This window comes from Rhineura floridana, chromosome 3, assembly GCF_030035675.1.
Source record: "Rhineura floridana isolate rRhiFlo1 chromosome 3, rRhiFlo1.hap2, whole genome shotgun sequence".
Taxonomy (NCBI): Eukaryota; Metazoa; Chordata; class Lepidosauria; order Squamata; family Rhineuridae; genus Rhineura; species Rhineura floridana.
In genome coordinates this window covers 40,618,341-40,645,852 of record NC_084482.1, presented here as the reverse complement: position 1 = coordinate 40,645,852, position 27,512 = coordinate 40,618,341, and the positions used below count along the sequence as shown (strand labels likewise).

Here is a 27,512-nt window from a genome sequence, read left to right as displayed (position 1 = left end):
TGAAGTGTTGTCTAGTAAGCAATGGGGGGAGGGTCACATCTGGAACGGAAGTGTCCCTAGTGCTCCTCTAATTTGCTTGAATGACTGGGCTGGCCCTGCTTTGGTGTCACCCCTTTCACCTTTCAAAAGGGCATTTTAAAGCTTGCCAGAGTCACCTCAAGCTTCTGTTCAAAACCATTCAAGTCACTTATCTCAAATCACAATAAAGGAGCAAGTTCATCTAATACACTGATTTTTTTTTGTTTACTTACATTAAATACATTTGTAAATCAGCAGTTGAAATTCTGTTACCATGATTGTTATTTTAAATGCAATGTAAGAGCTTTCTCAAAAGCAAAAAAAATTGATCAGAAGAGTAGAGTAAGCAGAAGAAAAAAGATTGGTTTTTTAATAGGAAAAAGCTGCAGTGTCCTCTCTTGGTCCAGTAACTAGCCAGGAAGCAGTAACAAAAGTTTGTGAGCAAGGTGAAACTATTAGGTCTTTATAGGTGTTTAAATACAGAACCTATTTTTGCTTTGCCATGAGCTGAGAGCAAAACAGCACCTTTGCTTTGTTGGAATGGGACAGGGCATGCTTGTTCCCTGTTCCTAGGTGCTCCTAGATGGCTACGAATGTCACATTATATGTTCACAACAAAACATGGAACTGTCAGTGAGACAGATTTTACAGTGAATCCAACTAAAGGGAGGAAGGCTCCATTTCAGGATTCTCCCTCATACAGAGTTCTGCCCTTGAGACAGAAGTGGAATTTAAGAGCATGAAACAAATATGGGGGATGTGCTGTAACACTCCCAAAGTCTTTATCAATGCTGACAACAGAAACTGCATTCAAAACAGCGGTCAGGAGCAACTCTGCCCTCATGTCAACTGGATGAGCCAATTTACAACACATATTACTTCAAATTAACAGCTTTTGAGTCATCTTGTTTAAAGCCTTGTGGAGACAATTCTTATGGCTCCTTCCTTCTACTTCCTTCCTTGCTTCTAGTTCAACAGAGCTACCACTAGAAGGCTATTTCAAAAGGCAGCAGAATAACTACACATGCTGTCAACAGTGCAGGATTTAACAGTTTCAGTTTGTGGCTAAGAGCAAAGCCCTAAATGCACATGTTGCTTGGGTGAACATCAGTATTCAAGTTGCACTTGTGAATGAGAATAGGCAAGTTAAATGAAAACCTGTATGAAGTCACAGCCAGGTACAAAGCATGTGCAAAGTAAGGTTATAAGCATGCCTGGGAAAACAACGAGAAAGGGTGTGCAAATGGGTGTTTGGACACAATCCATTCCAAGCTCTGCCACAGTAATATTCAACCGTATGTGAGAAGTCTTCATGGAGTAGACAACAGAGTATACCCAAAAGATGCTTCTGTTAGTAGTTAGCTGATTCACTGCTAAGATCTGGACAGCACTGTGGAACTGTTCCATTTTAAAAGCTACACTCACATGTGAGGCTTTAAGAAAATCAAGAGGGATGGGGGTGGGAAGAAGGTGCCATCAACCCAGGTGAAGGTCACTGTTGGGAGAGGAGCCATTCCTTATGGAGGCATTGGGCTACTGCTAGCTCTTCAAAGAGCAAAATGTGGGTGAGAGATGGTAGCATGCATTGTCTTTACAGATCAGCTCTATCTACAGCTAAATTTAAAAAGCTATTACTTTGTTCAGCTAAAGTAAAAATCCCTCAACCCCCCCCCCCCAATTTATACAAATTTGCGCGGTACTATTTACAGAAAAAACTGAACATGAACAGGACCGAGTATGCTTAATTCAAACAGTTCTCAAGTTTAAACAGCCCTTGGGGTCCGAGAGGTAAAGCAGACAGGACTGCTCCACCACTCTAGATTGCTGCCTCTCAACAGTGTTACAGGGAAAACTGAGTTTGTGCACAAGGAGATTATCCACAAGGGTGTAGGAAAAGTCACAAGGCAAGCCGGGTGCTCCCTGGCAGGAAAAGTACAGTATTGGTCCTCCTACTAGTATCTCTCCTCCCATCTAGCATACTTGTCTTGTTTCTCACTCTCCTGCACTCCCAGCCCCAGCCTCCCCCCACCCCTGCAAGTCCTACTAAGGATGTAATAACTCTTCTGCTTTTGGCAATTTCAATGGATAATGCTGTGCATACAGGTGCAGGCTGAGCAGGTAGAAGCTCCAGAAGGAAGCTTCAATAGGCTCCTCTCTACTGTAATCCACCAGAACAAAGGGTGCTTGGCCTCATTTGCACATTCTTCCTTCAGATAGCAGGTTACACCCATTTTGAGTAGAGAACAGAGTATCTCTAATGGGACTCTGATAACTGAAGTGCAACCTGCAGGTAGTAACCTAAATGTTAACATAACAGGAAGAGACACCATCGCCTTTTGATTTGCAGCAGCAGTAGTCTGTGCCAGTCGCTATTGCCACTTCTCTCCTCTGCTACTGTCCCAGCCACCAAAAACTTCAAAGGCATCAATCCAGTGCTATCTGAGGGTTTGGGGAAGCTACTGCTGATATTTTATATTCATAAACACATGATTCCCGATTTCATGTCACTGAGCCCTAGGGCCACATTCAGATCACAGCAAGCAAGACACTAGGGAGAGTTCAGATACAATCTTCCTCTCCAACCCAGCCACAAAAGGCTGCCCTGGAAAAAGAGAAAATGAAGGACACTGCAGCTTTTTTGAACACTGAAAACAAATGAAATAAAAAAAAGAACTCTGGAGGACCCCCTCAAAAACGCAGTTTCTGAGGTAACCCATTAAATCTTGCTCTTAAAAATAAAACTACAAGAATTAAGGTTTCCCTCGTTGTGACCCTCCCCCATAGCATGAAACGAAATAAAGGGAGGTGGAGGTGAAGAGAGGGTGGATGTTACAGGACCAAGAACACAGAGCAAAGACAGTGGGGGGAGGGAAGAAGATGGGGGAGAAATATTATCTGGAGAAAACAGAGCAGGGGAATCCGAGTAAGTAGGTAGCTATTTGCACCTATAATACAAAGTGAAGAAGAGTTTGTTTTTGGAAGTTAAGTCCCCGGTTGGTCTATCTCCACTTTCCTTGGGGGGGGTGGTAACAGACATCTGGTGGTGGTTTCTGAAGCATTAGAAGTGCAGTTAAACGGAGCTCTCAGGAGAAGGAAGGGGGCGGCTTCCAAGTGTGCCGATGCTGTTATTGGAGGTGAAGTGTGGTGGAGTGGGGTGGGAATGGAGGTTATATCTTATCTCTCGCTGGTTGCTCTCATGCCACCGTTTAGTTGCTACAACACTGGCTCTTGTTCTGCTGGGACTGCTCATGAAGGTCCACACCTCGATTCCGACCCACAGCACCCCCTGTGCTCTGGGGCTCGCTCTTTGGCAGCTTCTTAGCTAGAAGGAAAAAAGATACTTTGTGAGGGCAAATAGTTATTTCTTCATTTAATCCCATAGGGGGCGGAGCCAACAGGAGTAAAGTTCAGAACAAGGGAATTTTGAACAAGCAAAAATCTGGAACTCCCCCCCCCCTTCATAAACTCACTTATTTTTAATGCTTCAAAGGACATACCAACAGGCTATCTGCAGTGCTTGTATTGTTGAGAATTTGTACCACTAATGTCAGATTTCCATAGCAGTGGCTGAAAAAAGGTCATTACAATTCCACTAAAAGATTTAAGGTAAGTAAAAATAAACTGAAAGCTAGGCAGGTTTGGGCAGCAAGAATCGTAATTTCTATGAGCTATAGGGCACAGCACAAATATGTCACATTTTACTTGGAGTTTGTAAGAACTTGGTTTGTTTTAAGAAACCCCAAGTTCACTCACTGGTGACAGCTACAGGGGTATTTCATGCGTCTCCCACCAAAGAGCCTGAATTTGGACTTGCTGTTTGGACTAGCTGTTTCTATGCTACTATTTACCCAAACTAGGCTGATGGAGACAATTATGAGCCTGAAGTACAGTAAAAAGCAAGTAGCAGTGCCACTGGTAATAACCAGCAGTTTTAGATTACTCTCCCACAGGACAGGGCAGGTGTAGCAACTTTTACTATTTAGAGATGACTATACAGGCAGAGCCAGCCCAATGACTGCAGCTGCTAAGAATTTGAAAGCAGTTTGTGGTGGTGGTGGTGGTGGTGGTGGTGGTGGTGGTGGTGGTGGTGGTGGTGGTGGTGGTGGTGGTGGTGGTGGTGGTGGTGGTGGTGGTGGTGGTGGTGGTGGTGGTGGTGGTGGTGGTGGTGGTGGTGGTGTGTGTGTGTGTGTGTGTGTGTGTGTGTGTGTGTGTGTGTGTGTGTGTGTGTGTGTGTGTGTGTGTGTGTGTGTGTGTGTGTGTGTGTGTGTGTGTGTGTGTGTGTGTGTGTGTGTGTGTGTGAGAGAGAGAGAGAGAGAGAGAGAGAGAGAGAGAGAGAGAGAGAAGTGCAATATTGTTCATAAACTGTAAAAAATACCTGCAATTGGCAAAGTAGAGCTATGTGACTCCTGTTCCTCAATGTACTTCGTATAAGGGCCAACAAAATAGGTAAAGGAAGAGGGAAATCAGGACCAGTGGGTAGGGTAGTGTAAAGAGTTCAGAGATGCTGTGTCACCAAGTATAATGTTCTCTACAAGGATCTCTACTAGCTTCAGTGTAAATAGGCAGGGCTTCTTGCATCCCTGGAAGTCACTAGAAAAAAGCATTCACCATTTTCAGGACTTTTTTACTTCTTTGAAGCATACCCTAACGGAATACAATACCATAAAACCTCCTTTGAAAATATCTGTTCTCCAACATGAGATTGCTCAGTGATGGATGGAAAGCAAGTATAGTACTTGTGGTCTTTATGTTTGACACTGCTATATTCTTAAGAATGTTGGGAATTAATAGCAATAGGAAAGAATATCAAGGAAATCAGAATTAGCACAGCTTCATACCCATCAATAGCAGCACTCCTAGCTCTTTTCCTAATCAGATTATTTATTTCAGCATTTGCCAGACTTTTGATATATGGCAGACCAAGCTCATGCAGCGAAGTAACAGCATGACAGCAAACTTTCAACAAAAGGGAGAGGGGGAGTGAGGAGCAAGAGAGAGAAGCAGCATCTTTTGGACACAGAACCATGACCCCTCATACTCCCTTCAACCTTTAGCTAAGGCTTGAGGCCCAATCCATTTGTAAGTTGACCTGGAGAGTTTCCACCCTGTCAATATATCAGCCCAGAATGCCTCAGGTGGACCTCAGTACCTGGGGGTCATTCCCAGAAGGAACCAATATCTGAAGGCTGAACATGGTACTATAATGTATAGATGCATAGCAATGCAAATGATTAAGTGATATACAAATGTGTTAAATAAAAATAAAATAAATACATGTCTGAAAAGAGTATATCAAGAAAAGCTTAGAAGCCCCATCTATCGTGCAAGACAAGGCCTGATGGAATGTTTGCAAGTTGCTTCTCATTCTCTTCAGGCACCATGTGCCAGAACAGCCTAGAAGGGGAATCTAGCCCAATATTTGTTCTAAGCAAGGGTTGCTGGGCAGTAACCCTAGGTAACAGGAGGCTGCAGAACTCACGTGCTCACCTTGAAGTGAAACCATATGAACTTTTAGACACCCCGGGCCCTGATTTGTTTATCTAACAAAATGTATAACAACAACAGCAAATATACCATTTGATTATGAAAAACCTCTAAGAAACAAATGCGATGAAGTGGCTTTGAGTTACCTATCGCCAGGAAGAGATCATTAACATTCATTGCTGTCTTGGCTGATGTCTCCATAAACAATAGACTGTTGTCATCTGCATAAGCTTGGGCCTCCTGCAAGAGACAAAAATAGAGCCTAGTCTTAAAACAAGATTGCAATTCTGGATTAGAGAGAATCATCTGGATAGACAGGGTTTTTCACTTTTCTTGTTCAAACTACAATAAAATACCAAGAGATTTGTTACTATTCCTTCAAGGCATTCCAAAATAGACTTGGAAAGTATGGAGTGGGAACAGAACACATTACACATTATGATATTCATTTGATTTCTTACCTACCCTTCACCACAAGGTTTAAAACAAATACAATCAAATCAATAAGGTGGGTCCTAAAACTATATCTCAGGTGCCAAATGCCAGGGTAAACAGATGCATTTTCAGCATGCAATGTAAAGTACATAATGAAGATGCTAGATGCAACTCCATGGAGAGGGAATTTCACAACTTAAGGGCTGACATGAAGAATGCCCTTTCCTGGACCGCCACCCTTGACATGCAGGGCTCATCCAGACGACTGTAAAATGTGTGACATGATCACTTTGTGTTTTCATTATTTTTCAGTTGTCCATATGACCCAGCATGCTTAAATCTGCTCCTGCAATACCGCAAATCATGCGATTTGCTTTTTTAAACCAGGAATCATCCACTGTCCCTTCAGGCGCTCGGATGCAATACTGCGGACTTTACAGCTGTGGGCATTTGATGGGCGGTTCTTGGGCAGTTCCCCATATCCCTTCCCTCATTCTCAGCCAATCACGTATTTCCACTGTTGCGCATGTGCGCGAATGTCCGGGGAAAGCCCGGGAAAAAGGAACCTATCAAGAGCAATGGTGTGGTGTTGGGGGGGGGGGCTGCAACTTCTACTGCGCAGATGCAAAAAAGTGCATTTGCGCAGAAGCAGCAACAGCGGTTAATTTTTAGCCAGCCTGCAAACTGGGCAGCCGCTCAGGGTGAGATCTGCAATTGTGGTTGTTTGTCAACTTTTTCAAGGAAGAAAATATTTATCTTTGCCTAATCTCCACCTCCCACCCCTCACCCCCCACATCAAATGCCCTTCTTGAACGTATTAGTCTTTGCTTCCAGGCATCCAGAGTAGAGGGAGAGGGGGGGAGAAGAGAAATAGAGGCTTTCCTCTTGGATTACAGACACTCATGCACTCTTAGTCAATTTCGCTTTCCTGCCTGCAAGGCTACTCTCTTTGAGTCTTGTCAATTTCAACCACAGCCTGCAGGTTCTAGGCAGTCCAGCTGAGCTGAAAAGCATACAGTGGCTTTTGCCAAATATCGCAAATACAAGCAAAAAACCCACAGGAATTATTGGCATATAAGTGGTTTGCTAGAGCGTCTCAGCCACCCGCAACCATAGAGACTGGTGGTCTACCTTCCTAGACATGACACATCGTTACTTGCTGTTCTGGAGAAATAAGTGGAATTGCAATCAATTCCATATTGAAATAAGTGGAATTGCAGAAATGTTAAAGGTAGAAAAGCATACAGTCGGTTTTGCGAAATATCGCAAATACAAACAAACAAAAATACAGGAATTATAGGCATATAAGTGGTTTGCATGTTTCTTTTATCAGAGGGAACACCGCAAAGCCTGTGCTGGTTGCTTCAGCGCAGATTGACACAGCAGCACGTGGGGCTGTTTGCCCGCATTCCCTGCCCGAGCCAAGAGTGGCCACCCATGTGTGGGGGGGGCTGTTTGCTTCCCTCAGGGCAGCATTCCTGCCGCCGAGCCGCATAACGGTCCGGGGCTGAACCCTGCAGTGAATGAGCCCAAGGGTTCTGGGGGGATTCGCCCGGCGATTACAAGTGCTGATCCCTTGCACTGCCCACAATCCCCCTGGATGGTCAGGGGCACCTGGAGACACACACACCCGGCCGGCGCTGCTCCAGAGTGGCAAGCAGCAAGGAACTCCATTACAGCCACTACTACCAAACCATCAGGAAATTCACACTTGTACGTTCAAGCACATGCGCCTTGTTGTGCTTTGTTGCAAAGGGGGAGAGGAGCATACATCCTATTTTTGCAGACCAATTGGCTGATAGGAGGAGTGTTATGGGCGGAGCTGGGAAAAAGCAAGAAGAAGTACGGGTCCTCTCGCTGCGTGTGTGGGCGCAAAAAAAGCGGGTTTTTTATTGGGAAAGAGCGAACAAACAGGCAAAGTGAGGACTGTCAGATGACGGACCAGATATGGAAAACGTGGATTATCCCGCTCCGTTTGGATGAGCCTGCAGATAGGTATAGGTGGATGCCACACCAAATGCAAGTAATTTCAAGTCTCCAGTTAGCAAAGAGCAAATGGTACCTGACCACAGTGGCTACTTTCACACAGAATTGAAAACTGCTTTATTAATGCTATTGTACAAGAGGTTTGAATGTGGCAGTTCAAAGATCTATACAAGAACCAAGAAGGAAACAGTCTTTTACAGAGGAATCTCTAGGAAATCAGAGAATATCAACTGGATTTTTAAGTGGATTTAACTACACAAAGCTCTACCATCCCAGTTCTTTATTCCTAACATTAACTCCATTGGATAGCTATATGCAGCTTATTGCTGTACACTTGTTTTCCAACATTGTATCATCAGTCCTGTTTCTATTTTAACTCTATGCCACATGAAATCAGGACTACCTATGATATGCCAAGAATCTCAGCTTTTGTTTCCAAAAAAGCAAATTTCTAGCCCCTTAGATTCGCAAACGTTTTTGGAAATTATATTAGCAATGACATGAAGGCTGTAATAGTTAACAGTATTGCTCTCTGGAAAAAAAAGTTTATAAAAAGACCTTGTAGGGAGGGAATACAGTGTGGTAACCACTGGGTCCTTAGGCTAAATGAGAAATTCCTCCATGCAGAACAGCGTTCACAGAGGAATTAAGGGACCTTGAAATTCCACATTCACTGTGCCCACTTCTTAGTGGCAATATATGTAAGCATGACAACTGAAGAAAGTGAGCAATTATGCTCATGTCAATCAGTGTCTTTAATTGGACACAGCTTGTCAGATGTTAATACTTCCACACAGCTGCATCCACAAGGTTGATATAATCAGGGCAGGAAACCTTTTTGGCTCCATGGGCCAGATCCTCCTCAGGATTTGCCTTGCAGGCCATGTTTGACAGATGGGCAGGGCCACCCACCTGTCAATCACCCAACATCACAAATGTGATTTTTTTTCAGTTTTGTCCACTGAAATCCCGAAGTTGGAACTTCAAAGCATGTAGCAAGCAGCAAGGTGCTACTAAAAGCTAGGAGTTTTTTTCCTTCGTTTCAGCAGCTGCTGAAAGAAAGGCAAAAACATTGCTTTTAGCACCACCTTGCTGCCTGCTACATACTTAGAAAGCACAGCCAAACTGAGCAGGTCTGGGTGCACAAGACAGTTTCCTGTAGAGAGCTCTCATGCACCTGGACCAAGCAGAATTGCCCTCCCTTCACAGTGGGGTGAAAGCAATCCTGCTTTGCACAGTACTTCAAAGCTTCGTGAGAACTAGCTGGTTGGCAGGTGCTTTGGAAGTTGCACAAGGGGGCTTTCCCTAAGCTCTGTCCCTTTGCATGATGTCAGGTATAGGGCAGGTGGGTGTGACTTGGCCAAAACAGCCTCATGGGCAAAATGGGGAAACGTGGCAGGGCAAGATTGGTCTGTGGGCTGAAGGTTTCCCACCTCAATCTACATTAAGATGGATTGGCCCCTTGTCACTGCTCTGAAGCTACCTTCATTTGAAGGTGGTAGGACTCTGCTCTGCATAGGTCTGAGCTCCCCTCCCTCGACTACTCATGACACACCTTGCTTTACCATTTACCAGCCCTCCTTCCCTATTTCATATTCCACAAATTAAATTAAAATAATATGACACCTGACATGTATATTTTAGGGCCTGCCCTATTTTTTGTGATGTGATTTTAAGTTGTTTTTAATGACATATTTTAGACTGTTGTATCCTGCCTTCTGACCTCAGGGTGAAGGGCAGGTAATAAATTAAAATAATAATAAATTCCAAATATGGCATTTACATACATTGTTGACTGCTCTGAACACAGAGCATGTAGCTTTTTTTTTTGACAAATATTAAGCCTTGGGCATAATGGATTCTCCTTTTATTCAGGAATTCCCTTTTATCTTTTAAGATGTGACGATGAATGCAAGCCATGCTAAAGGTCTTGCAATTGCTCAAAGTGTAAGATAAAGGCTGGCATTAGTAAATTCTTTTATATCATATTCGGCAGTGCTCCAGAGCTTCACTTCTGTGAAGCTATGCCCAGTGCAAAATAAATATAGAAAGGTTGTGACAGTGCAATACGTTAGTAGAAAAGCTTCCCCAACTACAAGCTCCAAAATGTTTGGAGGTCATCCCTCCTAGAGAGAGCATACTTTGTCACACCGAAGGTCCCTGGGTCAGTCCTTGGCACCTGTGCTTAAAAGGATCAGATGGCAGGGTAGAGGATGACATCTGCCTAAGAACTTGAAGAGCTGCTGCAAGTCCAATAGATAGTGCTAGGTTAGGTGGACAAATGGTCCGACTCAGTCACAGGCTAGGCCCAACTGTGACTGGCCCTATCCCTAGACCTCTACAAATGATGTGTTGAGGATCATATGAAAGAGATGTTTCAATCATGGAGTCTCAGCTGGCCAGACTAGTAAAATCCCTGCGTGCCTGAGTTCCTCGTCTTACTGTTTTATTTAAAATATTTTGTTACCTGCTCTTCATTGCCAATGCAATCCTAGAGCAAGGTACATTAAAATTAAACCAACTTAAGATAAAACACAGCAACAATTTTTAAAAGTTGCTACACCTTAATGAGGAGAAACCAGGATACTAAAGCAATGAAGCTCAGGCACGAATTTTCAGCAAAGCCTGAACAAACAGCACAGCTAGGTCTTCAGAAGAGTCACTGCTAGCAGTGTTACATCCTGGGGGGGGGGGGCACAGTCAGAGCACCAACACTGAGATGGCCCTCCCCCACATTGCCACATCATGAATTTCAGCTGGTCTGATTCAGGCAGCTTCCTAGGTAGAGGGTGTGCAACCCAGGGCTTGAATAAGACATGCTGAGGCCCTAAGCTGTGTCAAGAAGATTCAGAGACCCCATAAAATAAAAAACAGAGAAAGAAAGTGGTGGGAAAAGTGGTGAGGAGGGGATTAGGCGAAATGATGCCTGATGTGGCAAGGGACTTTAGAATGTGTTGGTAGGCTAGCTCCCATTGTCTCCTCTTGTGGTCTGAGGTAAGGCTGGGCAACTTGTAGATGATGTGAGTAGTCCAGCAGCCCTAGAAGGGAAATTGATGGGATTGAGATGGGAAGGTCAGGGTTCAGAATTCTGGTGGTAGATTTTGACTGAAATGTTATTTAAGCCAAAGTGCATTTCAATTATAATAAAACCTCTTAGTTATCTCCAGCATATTTAGAGGCCCCTCATAATAAAGCTATGGCTTACAAATCCAGCACTGGTGCAACCCCATACAGAACAGGAAACCTGCCTAATTGTCAGACCCAGGAACCACCCACCCATAGGACTTCTGTTTTGTTAGGATTCAGACTCGGCTTATTGGCTCTCAACCAGCCCACTACTGCATTCAGCCACTGGTCCAGGATCTGCACAGTCTCACCTGACTCAGGTACAGAGAGAAGTAGAGCTGGGTGTCATTAGCACACTGGTCTCACCTTGCTCCAAATCCCCTAAAGACACCTCCCAGAAGCTTCATATAGATATTAGTTGGCATAGGGGGCAAGATGTAAACCTGTAGTACCCAACCGCACAAATGTCATGGGACTGTGGTACAGTCTCCCACTATGACCCTCTAGAAACAGCCCAGCAGATAGGACTGGAATGACCATAACACCGTGTCTCCCTCTCCCAACCGAGATTCAGCAAGATACCATGGTGAACTGTATGAAAGGTCGCTGAGACATACAGGAGGATCAATAAGGTTGCAATCCCTCTGTCCTCCTTCTGGTGAAGGTCATCTGTTGGGGTGATTGTGATGTCCCTGTATATATATAATACTGTAAATATGGTAAGTGCAGGTTTATTAGAGTATATGTGGTAAGTAGATTGAGTGAGAGGGGGGAGTACATGGGTTGGAATGTTGATGAGTGTTGTATTATGATTGGCTGAGCGCTTGAGTGTCTGAAGGTATAAATGAGAGGATGACAGTTGAGAGGCAGTGTGGTTGGTTGGTTTTTTGTGAGGCTTTGAGAGGGTTGTTGGGTGGATTGGATTAGGCGGGTAGTGAGGCAGGTTATTGACGACTAGAAACATAAAGAGTAATGCATCTTATGAAACCACATGCCTGTTGACTATACTTTTAAGTAATCTTGTTATTCCCTGTGTATATAAATAAATATTTCTTGGTTTACCAAAACACCTGATCCTTGGCTGGGTTTACACAGACCAGAAGGGTGGGCAGGGCATATACCAACGTTGGGAAACAGTATCAATGGTGGCAGCAGTGAAGAGATAGTGTAACATCATCAGGTATCCATAGCAACCCAGGGCTGTAATCTTTATAGGCACAAAGATACAGGGGGGGTTGAGGCCTGCAAGTGCACCCAGACACAATGTAGCAATAAGCCAGGAGGAGACTAAGGCACAGTCTCAAGGCATTATTGTTTACAGGGAGTGTCTGGTGGTGCTGCCTAGCAGTGGGATCTTGTGAGATGTTTGCTAGAGCCGGTGAGAGAACTGTTTTGAGAGCAGGACCCTGAGGTGGGACTGTGACAAGGCAGTGACCACAGGAGGGGTCCTGATAGTGATCAAGGATGTTAACAGTTCTAAAACCAGTTTTGAACCCAAACTGGAATGGGTCCAAATAATCTACTCCCTCAAAGTGTGTCTGGAACTGAACAGTCACCACCTTCCCCAAAAAGGGGGCCATGCGCCCTAACAAGTACTCAATAGTTTTTATGATGAGATTTATGCCATATGTGCTCCAGCTGTCGTCCAACCAGCTTTGCTGTCCACAGCTCCCCAGAAAACCAGGGAGCAACACGGGCTCAGCCACATCAGAGAGGACACTCGGGAGCAATTGCATCAATCTAATGAAGGAGAAATAGCAAATGTGTTGGACTCGTAAAACTATTGAAGCAATACTATGGAGCATTCCATCTGTCCAGAAGTATGGTCAGCATTATGGACAACCAAGGGGCTTGAGAAGTGCTACTTACTTCATATTCTACCATGCGCTTGTTGGCAAGATCAGCCTTATTTCCTGCTAAGGCTATGACAATGTTTGGGCTAGCTTGTCGCTGGAGTTCTTTCACCCATGTTTTTGCTCGTGCAAACGTTTCCTGTCAGAAGAGAAAAAAGCCAAAATGTCAGCTGTGGAGTCAAAAGAAACATCCTTCTTATTGTTACCAAATACTCCCACACTCCAGCAGTACATTGAAACAAAAGGCTTTTCCAACTGACAAAGCAGTTACCTATTGGGACAGGTAGATTCTCAAGGACATAAGAGTAGCGTTGCTGATCATGCCAAAGGGCTATTTAGTCTAGCATTAACTGCATCTGGGGAGCCAAAGAAGAGAACATGAAGGCAATAGCCCTATCCCATTTCTTCCCCACAGCAGTAGATGTTTGTTGCCTCTGAAGCTGGAGTCTGCATATAGCCATCAGGACTACTAGCCATTAATAGATTTATCCTCTTTGAATTTGTCTAATCACCTTTCAAAGCCACCTAAGTGAGGGGTCATCACCACATCTTGTGGAAGCAAACCCCATCCTTATTTCTTTGTCAAAAATATCCTTTAAACAAAGAGAAAAGGAGGGAAATAGGTAATCTCACCAGTCCCTTCACTATAAAAGTTCCATAGGGTGCTTATTGGAATTAGCAGGCCACATCTGCATGCTGTGCATGCCTGTAGTATTTCCCCTAGTATGCAAACAGTAAAATTCTCACTGTGTACACAAATACCCAGTACAAGTCAAGGAGCAGTTGTGGTTCTCTGCAATGAACAAACACCCCGTGTGAAACAGGATTTTGCCTCTCACACGCTAGAGGGGACATCATGAGTGCATGGTTTTTGACCACAGTAACCCTTTAATCCATAATGGGTAAACTAGCCCTAAGGTGAAACTGAATTCGTGAAAAGGTAAGGTAGTTATGTTTTCTTCAATAGGTTCAGGTGAACTATTTAAATGCTATCACATGCCAAAAGATACCCAATAGAAGTCATAGAATCATAGAATAGTAGAGTTGGAAAGGGCCTATAAGGCCATCAAGTCCAACCCCCTGCTCAATGCAGGAATCCAAATCAAAGCATTCCCGACAGATGGCTGTCCAGCTGCCTCTTGAATGCCTCCAGTGTCGGAGAGCCCACTACCTCTCTAGGTAATTGGTTCCATTGTCATATGGCTCTAACAATTAGGAAGTTTTTCTTAATGTCCAATCGAAATTTGGCTTTCTGCAACTTGAGCCCATTATTCCGTGTCCTGCACTCTGGGATGATCGAGAAGAGATCCTGGCCCTTCTCTGTGTGACAACCTTTCATGTACTTGAAGAGTGCTATCATATCTCCCCTCAGTCTTCTCTTCTCCAGGCTAAACATGCCCAGTTCTTTCAGGCTCGCCTCATAGGGCTTGGTTTCCAGTCCCCTGATCATCCTTGTTGCCCTCTTCTGAACCTGTTCCAGTTTGTCTGCATCTTTCTTGAAGTGCGGAGATCAGAACTGGACGCAGTACACAAGATGAGGCCTAACCAGTGCTGAATAGAGGGGAACTAATACTTCACAAGATTTGGAAACTATACTTCTGTTAATGCAGCCTAATATAGCATTTGCCTTTTTTGCAGCCACATCGCACTGTTGGCTCATATTCAGCTTGTGATCAACAACAATCCCAAGATCCTTCTTGCATGTAGTATTGCTGAGCCAAGTATCCCCCATCTTAGAATCATAGAATATGATCTTATAACTGTGAATCTTATAACTGTGCATTTGGTTCCTTTTTCCTAAGTGTAGAACTTTGCATTTATTCCTGCTGAATTTCATTCTGTTGTTTTCAGCCCAATGCTCCAGCTTATCAAGGTCCCTTTGAATTTTGTCTGTCTTTCACGGTATTAGCTATGCCCCCCAATTTTGTATCATCTGCAAATTTGATAATCTGTACCTCCTCATCCAAGTCGTTAATAAAAATGTTGAAGAGCACTGGGCCCAGGACTGAGCCCTGTGGTACCCCACTCGTTACTTCAGCCCAGTCTGAGAAGGAACCATTGATAAGCCCTCTTTGAGTACGATTCTGGACCCAACTGTGGATCCAACTGATAGTTGTTCCATCCAGCCCACATTTAGCTAGCTTGCTAATCAGAATATCATGGGGCACTTTGTCAAAAGCTTTGCTGAAGTTGAGATATATTATGTCCAAAGCATTACCACTGTCTACAAGGGAGGTTACCCAATCAAAAAATGTGGTAAGATTAGTTTGGCAGGATTTTTTCTTCATAAATCCATGTTGGCTCCTAGTAATCACTACATTGTTTTCAAGGTGCTTACAGATTGACTGCTTTATAATCTGCTCCAGAGTTTTTCCAGGGATTGATGTTAGGCTGACTGGTCTGTAGTTCCCCAGTTCCTCCTTTTTGAAGACAGGAACAACATTAGCTCTCCTCCAGTCATCTGGCACTTCACCAGTCCTGCATGATTTCGCAAAGGTAATAGACAGTGGTTCTGACAGTTCTTCAGCCAGTTCCTTCAATACTCTAGGATGCAGTTTATTGGGCCTGCTGATTTGAACTCGTTCAAAGTGATTAGGTATTCCTTGGCCATTTGTCTATCAATCTCAAGCTGCAATCCTGCCCCTTCTACTTCATGTTTCCCAGGAGGGTGATAGACCCTTTTCTGGGAGAAGACTGAGCAAAAGTACAAACTGAGCACTTCTGCTTTTTCTTTGTCATCTGTTATCATTTTGCCATCCTCATTGAGTAGCTGTGCCACCATTTCTTTTCTCTGTCTTTTACTATGGATGTACCTGAAGAAAGCTTGTTGCTTTTAGCATCTCTCGCTAACCTCAGCTCATTCTCAGCTTTAGCCTTCCTGATGCCATCCCTGCAATTCTGTGATACCTGCCTGTACTCTTCCTTTGTGGCCTGGCCTTCTTTCCACTTCCTGTATGTGTTCTTTTTTGTTTTCAGGTCAAAATGGCTAAATCCCTCCCCCTGCCTGTACACTGCCATCCTCAAACACACCACTTCCCTCCATGTGAGAATTAGGGTTAGCAAAAAGCTCTCACGATACCAATGGGACTTCCCCCTCTAACTGCTGTGCCAGGTGGGACCAAGGAGGAGACACTCTAAAGAGACCATGCTTCCCCATCCCTGCAACATCAAACTTCAGGTAGGCTGCAACCCAAACATAGCGATTTGGAAGCAAACCCCACTGAATGCAGTAGGACTTCCTAACCAGGATTCTTTAAGTATCAGCTTGGAAATGATCTCTCTAAAGTTATTTCCTGTACTATTTATATAATACACCAAGGAGACTGTGTAGTGCTTACTCCAAGTCAGAACAAAAAGGAATTTGTGGTTTTAATTTTAAAAAAAAGAGTAAACCAATCACCAGTGAGGAAGCTAGTTTACAGCAAAGGTTTCATATGAACAAGATAACTCTTTAGTCAGGCACTTACTTGGCACTAATCATTAAACTGCCTGGATTCTCTAAGCAATAATCGACTGTTTTTAAAGTCTTTAGATGGCCTTCTCTCCAACATCCTCCATCTGAGATGGGAAAAGGAGCTCAAAGAAACTGAGGAAGTATCAGCTGAAAGAGACTTCCACTGTAATTCTATGAAGTCCCCATGCTGTTAAGTTTTAACCTTGATATACTGCCCCTACTTTTTTAAAAATTGTTTATTATTATTATTATTAACTTCTTTTGATACAGAATTACACATTAATTACAGCCTCCAAACACAGATACACTGCCCCTTCTCCCCACAAGTTAGCAAACAGTGCATGCTTACCTGGTTGGTTATGTCATATACCACAATGGCAGCCTGAGCCCCTCGGTAATACATAGGAGCCAAACTGTGATATCTTTCCTGACCAGCTGTGTCCCAGATCTCAAACTTTACTGTTGTGTCATCTAGGCAGACAGACTGTGTGAGAAAAGCCGCTGTGAAATAAGGTGAAAAGTTGGCTTAGGAGCTCACCAAAATTGATGTAATCGTTTAACTTTAGATATCACAATTACATTAACTATTGTGAAATAACTGAATAACCACTGGGAGACCAAGCAAAAAGTGCTCTTAATCTAATAAACAGATTGTTAGAGGTCATAATACTAATAAAGTGTCTAAATTTACATGGAGAAACTCATACAGAAACAAAATGCAAAGAGCGTTAAAACTTTTGTGCTGCAAATAGTGTGCATTAAGGTCAGCCAAATCATGTCGAGAAGTCATATTGAGCAGCTTCCTAGCACTTTACATTTCAGAATGAAGGTGACATAATCTCGTGTTTGAATGTTACCCAACATACAAAACTGTTTGCATACAGAAAAAAATAGTATCTTCCCATCTTGTCCCTACTTAACATGAATTTGATACATGCTTTCCCCTCAACCACTATAGGTCCTCCCCACTGGAAGATTCCCCTCCCACAGAAGGTAACCATACCATTATGATATTTAGGATGGCTGATGGTGGTAAAGACTGAGTGATAATCCTAAAGATGTATCAGGAAGGGGTTTACAGAAAAAATGCATTACATGTGCACCGACACACACAAGGCAAAAGGATCTTGGTGTAGTATTTCTGTAAAAATACAGGCAAGGGTTTTATTTATTTATTGTTACATTTATATCCCACTTTTTGTAGAGAATGAGATTTATAGAAGTACTTCTGTAATCATTTAATTTTCTGTTTAGTAAAGCCATTATGGATAAGTTAACGCTTTTTTAGAAACACATTGTTCCAAAAAAAAATTTTTGAAAACAAGTGAGCGCATAAAAGATTTTATAGATGAAGTAGAAGACTGAGCAGTTTCTACAAATGGGTGAAGGTAATTGGAATTCAAAGTAGTATGAACACAGCAGCACTGAATCTCCGGCCCATGCGCCTAATTAGACCAGTGAAGCAATTTAAGACAAACCACTCCCACCTGCCAATCGTCTGATGCCATACGATGTCTGGCATAGGACAGTAAAAGGCACTCTCTGGTCTAAACACAACGTTCTTTGAGAGTAAAATGCAGCAGAGGGATCTCTTATGCCAGAACTTAGTGCAGGCAAAAAGGGTGGTATCCAACCAACTTGCCCCATTAGTGCAAGGATTTTTGCGGAGCTCCCCCCAAATCTGCTCCAGAGGGTTGGGGGAAGCCTCAGAAAAGATTATTTGGGGTAGGGGAGGAGAGGGAGAAAAGTTCCATTCTGCAAGTGGAAATCCTTGCGCTGATGGAATGAGTTAGTTGGATACTGCCCAATGATATTTCCAGCCACAAGCCCAGAGGGCTAGAAATGCTGTGTGTGTTGCATGCACCTGCCTACCTGTCATGTAAGAGTGTATGTATGAGTGTGTGACTGTATATATGTATGTGTGTGAGGAAGAAAGGGAGAAGGCACTGTGTACTTGGTGCATGTGTGTTTGTGACAACAAGGAGGGGGACAGAAGTACATGCATCCCCCCCTTTTTGGTGTGTGTGTGTGTGTTTTGCTCACTTCTGTCCCACCCATCATTGGAACAGAGCAAGCTGAAGGATGGGCAAGTTCTAATCTGGACCTTGGGCCAAAATATGTTCCCCACTGCTGTATTAACTGTATACTTGCTTAAGAGAACTATGGGTGGCTATTTTAACAATATATAAATCCTTAGGTGTGAATAACTTATTTAAAAATTATATCTATATCTATGAGTTACTAACACCAAATTGTTTCTGCTGTGTTTAAGACCTCCACCCCTTGAAAAGGCAAGCTAGCACATTGGTGGCTACACTTCAGGATGAAGGTGTCAGGAAGTGCACCATATCTGGAAGTGGACAACAGTGCCTGACGGAATGTATGAATACAGATATGATAGAATCCAAGGGTGCGCCCCTAAAATTTAGGCTACTGATTTTCCACCCATGAAGGAGATGCCCCCAAACTCACCACCTATGGTGCTCTCCTGGTATTCGTGGAACTGTCCCTTGACAAAACGCAGCACCAGGCTGGACTTCCCCACTGCCGATTCGCCCAGTAGTACTAACTTGAACTGACAGATCTTGCTGGCTTGTGACTGACCATTCGGCCTGGCAGCTCCTCTGCTGGTCATGGCCTGGATTCCAAGAGCAGCCTGTGCTCCAGCCAATGCAAAAAACTACCAGCCACTGATCAGACGTTGTGAGTACAGGAGTTTTTGGGCTGGAACAGGGTGACAACTTCCTCCAACAACAGTGAGCAGCTCCTTCTGGAAGGAAAGAGGAAAGACTGATCAATGTGCTGAACAAGAGAAACACTGTGGAGATTTGGATGCAGACACAATAAAGGTAAGAAAAAGGGATTCCCTAGAAATGAGCAGTAATCCATCTTCAATAAAACCTGGGCAATGACAAACACCAAAGCACTGGCTTTGGTTCCTCCAGCTATGAAATGGAGAAAAGAGCACTCCTGCCTTTAAAGGGGGCATGCAAGACAACTATGCACTTTTAAAATGTCAGATGAATATCCAAGCAAAGAAGGTCAACATTTAGTTCAGAATCAGCATAGTAACCCAAGGCCCGCAGGCCAGATAATCCACAGTCACACTGTATTGAGCAGGAAGAGAGTCAGACTCCTGGTTATTTCCTGCATTTTACGTAAACACCACACTTAGTGATTGGTTTCTCTGCTTTTAACTTTCCAACTCCAGATGCAGCAAGTTATTTTTGAAAACAGCTCCTAGAGCAAGAAAGCCCTCCAAAGTTAACCTTGGTGGGAAGCACTCCCATGTGCAGTGAAGCTCTGTGATCAATGAGTCAGCAACTACGGCAGATGTCTTTCTTGCTCACAGTCTTCAAGATGTAGCAAGTAGTTTCAGGAATGGAATTCACATCACAACATATAGTTCCAGGAGCCAGGGCTACAGGGACAACACCCCTGACCTGGCCCAGAACAGTATATTACAACAGTACTTAACATCTCAATTTCATCAAGAGTTTTGGATAAGCTATCAGCGAGGCCTACATGCAGCTGTCTGAGGTTCACAACATAATACGTCAGTTAAGTGTTTCTCTTTAGGGAAGTTTTTCTCACACCAGTCCTGCTTTACAGATTAATCTCTGTATTTGGGGTCTGTGTGTGGATTTTACAAAATACACAAGGGTGAAGGTTTCAAATTCTTAGGTGATAAGACAGTAAGAATTTTCCAAGTCCTGAGTGAAAATGGTTTCATGAGTGTCGTTTTGTCCCAAATCAGGAAAATATCTGTTAATTGCTTCCTTGTGCACTGGTGCACGCACATACTGCCTTTTCTGAAACAGACTGATTAGTATGGCAGAAGTAAAAGTGTGTGACGCCACCTTAGATTTTGGTTGTATTTTAGATTTACAAACAGAAATAATATCTAGAACCTTTCAGAGGTTAAACCTTTTGGAGATGTAGTCCCAATATCAGGAGGTAACTTTTTTCTCTAAAAATGAAGTTCAATAAAACATTCAGTTTCTGACAGGTAACAATTGAAATCATAACCCGTGCAAAAGACTTCTCTGACATACAGGCTTCTAGACTAGCCATCTCTGACAAACGTTTTGTGTGGGTTGCAATTTTTATTTAGAGAAGTTCTGAGCAAGCACACAAACGCTGAGGGCAGCACGTTAATTCTCAAGAACCTTCAGTAGCCACTGTGTTAGTAACCCTCTTTTTTCAACAGTATGTGATCTTGGCAATATGGCTGGCAAGACTAAAGGCAAATTGCATTCTAGGCATTATGAGAGGTATCAAAAATAGAACTGCTGAACTTACAAGATCTGAACAGGGTGGTTTATAAAAGATGCTATTGGAGGCCGTTCATTCATAGGGTCACCATAAGTCGTGTTCGACTTCAAGGCACATAACAACAAGTATTTGTAATGTAATCATTATTTATTAGATTTGGTGTTGCTTGTTACCCAAAGGCCTACACGCAACTGACAACATTCTTATTCTTGTTATTAATTTGTATACTGCTTCATACTTCAAAAAGAAGCTTTTAAGCAGTTTACAATGTTGTAAAAAGTCAAAACAAAATTATACATATTAAACAATACAAAACATCTGGGGGAAAATCATCTTAAACATTAACATTAAACATCATAAAAACAAATTTACACATTTAATACAAAGCATTTTTAAGAAACCGTCAATATAAACTAAAGTAACTAACACAATAAATCGCAATCACTACTAGCAGATTAAAACACGACTATATCACCAAGATAAACAACCCCACCCACCAAACACACAAGCATGTGTGTACAGGTAGCAGCATCACTCCCACTTCTGCTACCACCACCCCAACCTATGCTCTCACCAAAAAGTGCGGCAACACTACACACTCCCCACCCCAGGATTTCTCTCCTCTCACCACATAAATGTATCATACCATAAAAACAAAATAATAAAACAACCACCCCCATATAGCCACAGGAAGCTTTGGCAGCACACTAACAACAAACAGTATTATCTTAGTCTACCAAAAAGCCTGGGAAAAAGGATAAATCTTTTCTTGGTGCCAAAAAGATGTCAATGAAAGCACCAAGCAGCCTCACTGGGGAGCAGGTTCCACAAATGGGCCCTCTGAAAAGGTCCTCTCCCTTGTCACTTCAAGCCTCCCTCAGAGGGGGGACCAGGAGAAGGGTCTCAGAAGAAGATCTAAGGGTCTGGGTAGGTTTGTATTGGGAGAGGCATTTCAGAATATATTATTCAAGAGTGGATGTATACTACAGCCAGCATGGATTTTTCACATTCCGCAGTGTTAAACTGAAAATACCCCCATGCCATTCTGCTGCTTTCCATAAGCTCATTTCAAAACAAAACCTTACAAAACTTATAGTCCTGAACTCAGAAACGCTTGCTTAACAACCCTGTCAATTTTCATGGTGATACACAAAACACTCAGAGAGAATCCAGAGTTCAAAATGTAAAACAAGAGAAAAAAAATCCAGACCCGTGATCTCATAATTTGTTGAAATTAATTAAAAATCAGCCATGTTCAAGGAGTGCCTGTAATCCTATTACTGATCTTGCCCCATACTCTGACCTTCATCTTCTGCACTTTAAAAGTTAAAAAATGCCTGGCTGATTTTTAATTAATTTAAGAAATTTTACCTTGAAGTCTATTATAACGTCAGGCACGCTCAGTAAGAACCAACTGTCAGTGTTCTAAAAGCTAACAGACCTATAGCCAACAGATATTTCTATCAAGATTTTAAAAATTGGGTTGGTGTTTCACAGTCCAATCCACTTCCTGTGTAGCTTGGAAGAATTTGGTAACGTGCCTCTGAGCATACGGTGAGAGGTGGCAACACTTGCAATCAGCCCAAACAACAGAAACAAGACATGTGCTGTGCTGATCTGGTTTTAGCAGGGAGAAAGCAACATTATTAAGGCAGTTGATATAGTTCAGATAGTAACTTTAAATATGTTTGATTTACTTTGCAATTTTAGTGACGTTTCCTATAGTAAATCATTTTCTTTTGCTTCTGTTTCTATGAATATGTGAAGTACAGCAACACTTTGCATAATTTACAGTTAAAAACTTCAAAAACAATTATGGAATAATGGCACTGACTATTCTGCAGAATAGTCTCCAGTGGACATGAGGAGTGTCTCAGTTTGCACAAGATAAAACAGTGGGAGGTAAACTATATTCCAGCAAATTTCTACATGTGCACTGTTTTTAATTGCCCGTGCCCACATTTCCTTAACTGATATGGTTTAAGCATAGCAGGCTGAAAACATGCATCTTGGGCAGGCTAAGTTTGTTAGCTAGATTACAGCTATATTCATTGCGTCAGTAGCAACATTTGTAATCAGTCTGATTTTACATCAAACTGCAGTTTCAGATTCAACTGTTAATACAGCCAAAATAGAAACAGAACCTCCAGTTTGACACACAAAAGGCTGTCTTCATCATATGACACTGACCAATAAAAAGGCTTTGAAATTAATAAAAATAAATTTGACACAGATTTCTAGGATGAATAATGAGAGAAATATGGTTTTCTAGGTTAGATTCTCTGTAGAAACAGTAGTAGCACAGGAAAGAAGCAAAGTAAGAAGAACACCAACAAAATACAAAAATGTAATTCTCCAACTTTGGAGATGTAGTTCTGATTGCAGGTGTTGCCACCTCTCACCATATGCTCACCAAAGAGAGTCCCAAAGACACGTGGGAACACAGGAGACTACGTCACAGGTGGTGGCAGTAGCAGTGGGATACGAACAACAGAGAATCCAGATACGAACACATGTGGATCCAGTCCTGTGCATGCTGTCATGGGACAGGGCCCCAGGGCTCTTCCTCCTGGGCTGGCAGCATTTTAGGTGTGTGTGTGCACGCTTTGGAAGAGATTACTCCACTTCCCATAGCATTGGTTGGCTTTGGTTTTCACACTTTTGCAGCCTGGGGTGGAGTGTGGGTGTGGATGTGGTGTGCACGTGTGTGGACGTTGGTGGACTTGAGAGGGTTGTTTTGGTGGGTTTTGAGAGGAGAGGGTGGAGTTCGGATTAATACTAAGACCATTACCTCAGGAATAGATGTAACCATATGCTTAAGTGCCTTTTAAAGAAATCTTGTTATCTCTGTTATATAATAAAATACTTATTTGGTTTACCAAAGGCCTGATCCTTGGCTGGGGTTTCACAGACCAGAAGGGAGGGTAAGGTAAATACCAAGGCTGAAGGGAAACAAATCGTGGCAGCGGTGAAGAGAATAACACCACAAGCAGTCTGAGTAAATCAAAGGGATTTGCGTTACCAAATTCTTACAAGCTACACAGGAAGTGGATTGGACTGTGAAACACCAACCCAGATTGTGTTTGCATTTTTATACATTTGTAGGGCAGTACAATAGAGAGGAAATCAGGTCTGCTCCTTTGGTATATTCACTATAGCTACCCAATTTCCCTGCTTTTTAAAGTTTAATGGAAATACCTGTTGGCTATAGGTACTTTCTTAAGCTGCAAGGGTTTTTTTGCCCATTAATGAATACTCATCTAGGCTGTGACCACATCTGAAACACTACGTACAGTTCTGGTCACAACATGTCAAAAATGTTACCACAGAGGTGGAATATATGCAGAAAAAGCCAACCACACTAATCCAGAAACTGGAGCACCTTCCCTACGAAGAAAGGCTGCAACATTTCCTAAAGTTTTCCAAACTTTAAATTTAGAAGTTTACCTCCTCTTTCATAAAAGCAGAATTTTGGGTCATCCAGTGTTTGCATTCAGACAATAATATCTTATTAAGGCAAATATTCATGAGCCTCTTGCTCATCCACACACCTCCTTTGCAGCAAGCAATGATTAAAACTTCAAATATCTAACCATAGTTTCCCATTCCATCTGAACCAGGTAACCATGGGCTACCAGTTTTGAAACAAGTCAGGTACTTAAGTTTCAAATATAGCAACTTTAAATACAGCAACATTCTAAAACTTGGCTAGAAGCATTATCTAGCATTCCCACAAATGTTCTACAAATTGAAAATAAAATCAACCATTATCAATGCAATCCAAGGGTGGTAAGACAAGTTCTCCAGAGAAGTATTTCTGCACCATGCACCAAGATCAAACATGGATCATAGTTAAACCCAGAAAAACAGACATTCTTTGGTAGCAAAGCAAATAGTATGCATTTACGTTTACTTTAACCTAAATCTGCTGAACATGGAAAAATGCTTCTTTCCTTTTCCAAGACCTCTCTTAAAAGAACAGTTGAGGAATGACCTTGCAGGCATCCTGTCCAAGTTCCTTGGGAGGAGCTTTATCCATTTCTAGAGAAGCAGTTTGCACAGCTGCTGCCAGGTTGTTCAAGGAAGCTTGCTGAAGTGACACACTGCACTCTTTTATGCAGAGATCCTTGTCTGCCCACATACATTATCCAAGATGTGCCCATAGTTGTCAAGCGTGCCCAGCAATTATCTCATAACAAACACATCCAGATAATCACCTGCATGCCATTTGAGCTGTTTGCTACCCAAAGGATTGCCCAGTACTTAACACTCAGCCAATATACATCTTTTCTACAGTGAAGCAGATTTTAAAATGAAGGGAGATGAATATTAAGAAGCATGTAACAAAAGCTTTACATATCATGCCACTGAGATGAGTTTAATATATCGCAAACTGTTGAGAATACTCATGTAGTACTATTTCTTGAGCTTGTCAGTGAGATTAGGTTCCTTCATGTAAATTAGAGTCAAGGTACAGCAGAGAGCCCTTTTGCACCATACAGGGCAAACACATATTCAGTAATCTTTCAGGCATCACATGAATAAGCACAAGAATGATCAACTTCTTTAACAAGGTGACTACTACTTGGAGGGATCTACAACACAATCCCTTCCTCTTCCAGCAATTTTTTCCCCAATGATGCTTCATGATTTCAGAGTGAAAGGCATTTTTTAAGCAAGCACTACTCCCTGAGATTTGTCCCCACCCCAAATGACACTTGAGTCTGCAATATGAATCCTATGAACACGCACCACTAGCTGTGCCTCAAAGAATTTCCCACTTACACAACCAGAAAAGATGAACTGGGTGTTCTAGGTAGAGTCCATTAAGATTGAAAATTTGCTCCTGACTTGGGACAACAAAATCCCCTCCAAGTTACAGATTATCCAAAGCAGAATGTTTCAGATAAATTGAAGAGTTTTACTTGTGCCTAAAACAAGATAACCACACTCTAAAATCCCCCTGCTCCAAAAATTATAAAGTGAAGAAACTAACTAATCCAAGCTTATTAGAAAAATGACTTCACTTGAAATCATTTTCAGCAAACTTCTCAAAAGACACTGCCAACGATAGAAAGACCAATCCAAACTTACCCACAAATCCATTTTCTGAACTTCCATATACAGGTATTCCTTCCTTCATATATGCTGAGCAATTGAATATTAAGTTATACTGTTGGCCAGAAATATTTTGCAGTAACTTATTTAGTAACATGTTCTGGCATTATTTTTTTCTAACATGGGAATCCCAGAAGGTCACAGAATAGGTTCACATCTGGAGACCTTCCCTACATTGTAGCAGTTCTTTTGGGAAATAATTTTCTTTCTTACCTCCTGCTCAAAGAACACTCTAAACAGTTTAACCAAGCAACTTTAGAGGTGACCTGATTATGGAGATCATAGAATCATAGAGTTGGAAGGGGTCTATAAAACCACTGAGTCCAACCCCCTGCTCAATGCAAGAATCCAAATTATGGATTATGGTGGCATGTATAACTGAGTACTGGCAAAACAAGCTTAAAGTTGTGGACAGACACATTCTAGTTAGAAGTGATGTACAAACTATAGGTGTGTTTATGAACAGACCATCAGTGGAAAGAATAAGTTCTCCAACTTGCTGACTTTCTGAAAACCAAATATGCATTTGTTGGCTGAAGAAATTATTGGGTTAGTAATGACATCTAGGAAAGTTCAGTTCTGAAAATGTTTATGATCAAGTATGTTCTTAGTTTGTCCACAAAACTTGTTAGCTCCTTTCAATGCAGCTCAATAAACATGCACCAGAAAAAAGTCACTTTTCTCCAAACATATCAAAGGAAAATTACCTAGAGCTTCCTTTCCACATTTAGGGAGTTTTAACACAGCAACTAGCAAACCATTATCATTTCCTTTCCCTGCTGACAAGGAGCTCCAACCAGTTTCACTGCTAAGATAGGTCTTAGAACAATCACTTCAAATAAGCTGCACACTATAGTAGAAGCATATTTTAAAAAGCTAATAGTTGTGAATTCCAAGGATCTCCAAGTAAAGCCTGTAACCAGCATGTAGTAGATTAGAGTCTTAGTCGGTGTAGAGGGGCGGGGAGGAGTCCAAAGCTTTTTCTTGCCCATTAAGCTCAATAGACTGGCTTGGCAAGTCACAATCTCATCTTCATCTCCCACAGGATTGTTGCAAGCAAAAAATGGAAGAATATGAGTCATGATGGATCAGACCAAGGGTCTAGGTCCAACATCCTATCTCCAACACTGACCAGCCAGAAGCTCACAAACAGGACATAAAGCCAGGTCTTCCTTTTTTATTTATTTCATAGGATTTATAAGCTGCTTAATAAAAAAATCCCTAAATGTTGTACATGAAATTGAAAAAAATGAATATATAAATAAAATTAGCAAAATTTAAGACCAAGTATACATAACTAAACTTTATGTATATGACTGTGAGTTTTGGAGAAGAGGTTGTGTACAAAAATGTTACCAGTTCACAGTAATCACCCCTACAGCACTTTATTATCAACTCTATGTAATAGCTTTCTAACAACTCACCTGTGTCAAAAGAGATTAGGTCTCCTAAGACACTGTTGCTAAGCTTGCACAATATTGTCACAGCCAACCTTATTCAGAATCATCTCAAAATCAAAGAAAAAAAAATAAAAATTGGTAGATGTTTTAGCTTTCACCATAGGTAATCCAAATATACAAGTCATGGTACCTGCCTACTATCTAGGTTGGCACCATACTGCATGGAATTAGAGAAGGAAGATAATGTGAAACTTGGTTTCACACTCAACTGTGAATAACTATCTACAAAAGCACCAGGCAAGGACAGAGGGCAACTGCAACTCCCTGCTATGGCAAGTAAAAGAATGAGCTGGTTAACATGCAGATCACACAGGCTTTGAAGTTTGTGCTGCTAATCAACCAAATTCTAAAGGTGTGGAGATA

The 27,512-nt window shown here is 42.2% G+C and overlaps 1 protein-coding gene across 3 annotated transcripts in view; it reads right to left on the bottom strand.

Moving 5' to 3' along the window:
• Positions 1-224: 224 nt before the first annotated feature.
• Positions 225-27,512, bottom strand: part of RAB5B (RAB5B, member RAS oncogene family) — a 37,179-nt gene continuing 9,891 nt past the window's right edge. For 2 of the 3 annotated variants that reach the window (XM_061615482.1, XM_061615483.1), the window contains exons 2-6: positions 18,769-19,066; positions 16,646-16,797; positions 12,859-12,981; positions 5,649-5,742; positions 225-3,340 (exon numbers count right to left, since the gene is read on the bottom strand). In XM_061615482.1, coding sequence (XP_061471466.1) covers positions 3,225-3,340; positions 5,649-5,742; positions 12,859-12,981; positions 16,646-16,797; positions 18,769-18,931 — 648 coding nt within the window. In that variant the 5' untranslated portion in view covers positions 18,932-19,066 and the 3' untranslated portion in view covers positions 225-3,224. The remainder of the gene's footprint in view (positions 3,341-5,648; positions 5,743-12,858; positions 12,982-16,645; positions 16,798-18,768; positions 19,067-27,512) is intronic. The other variant, XM_061615485.1, reaches the window with a different exon arrangement.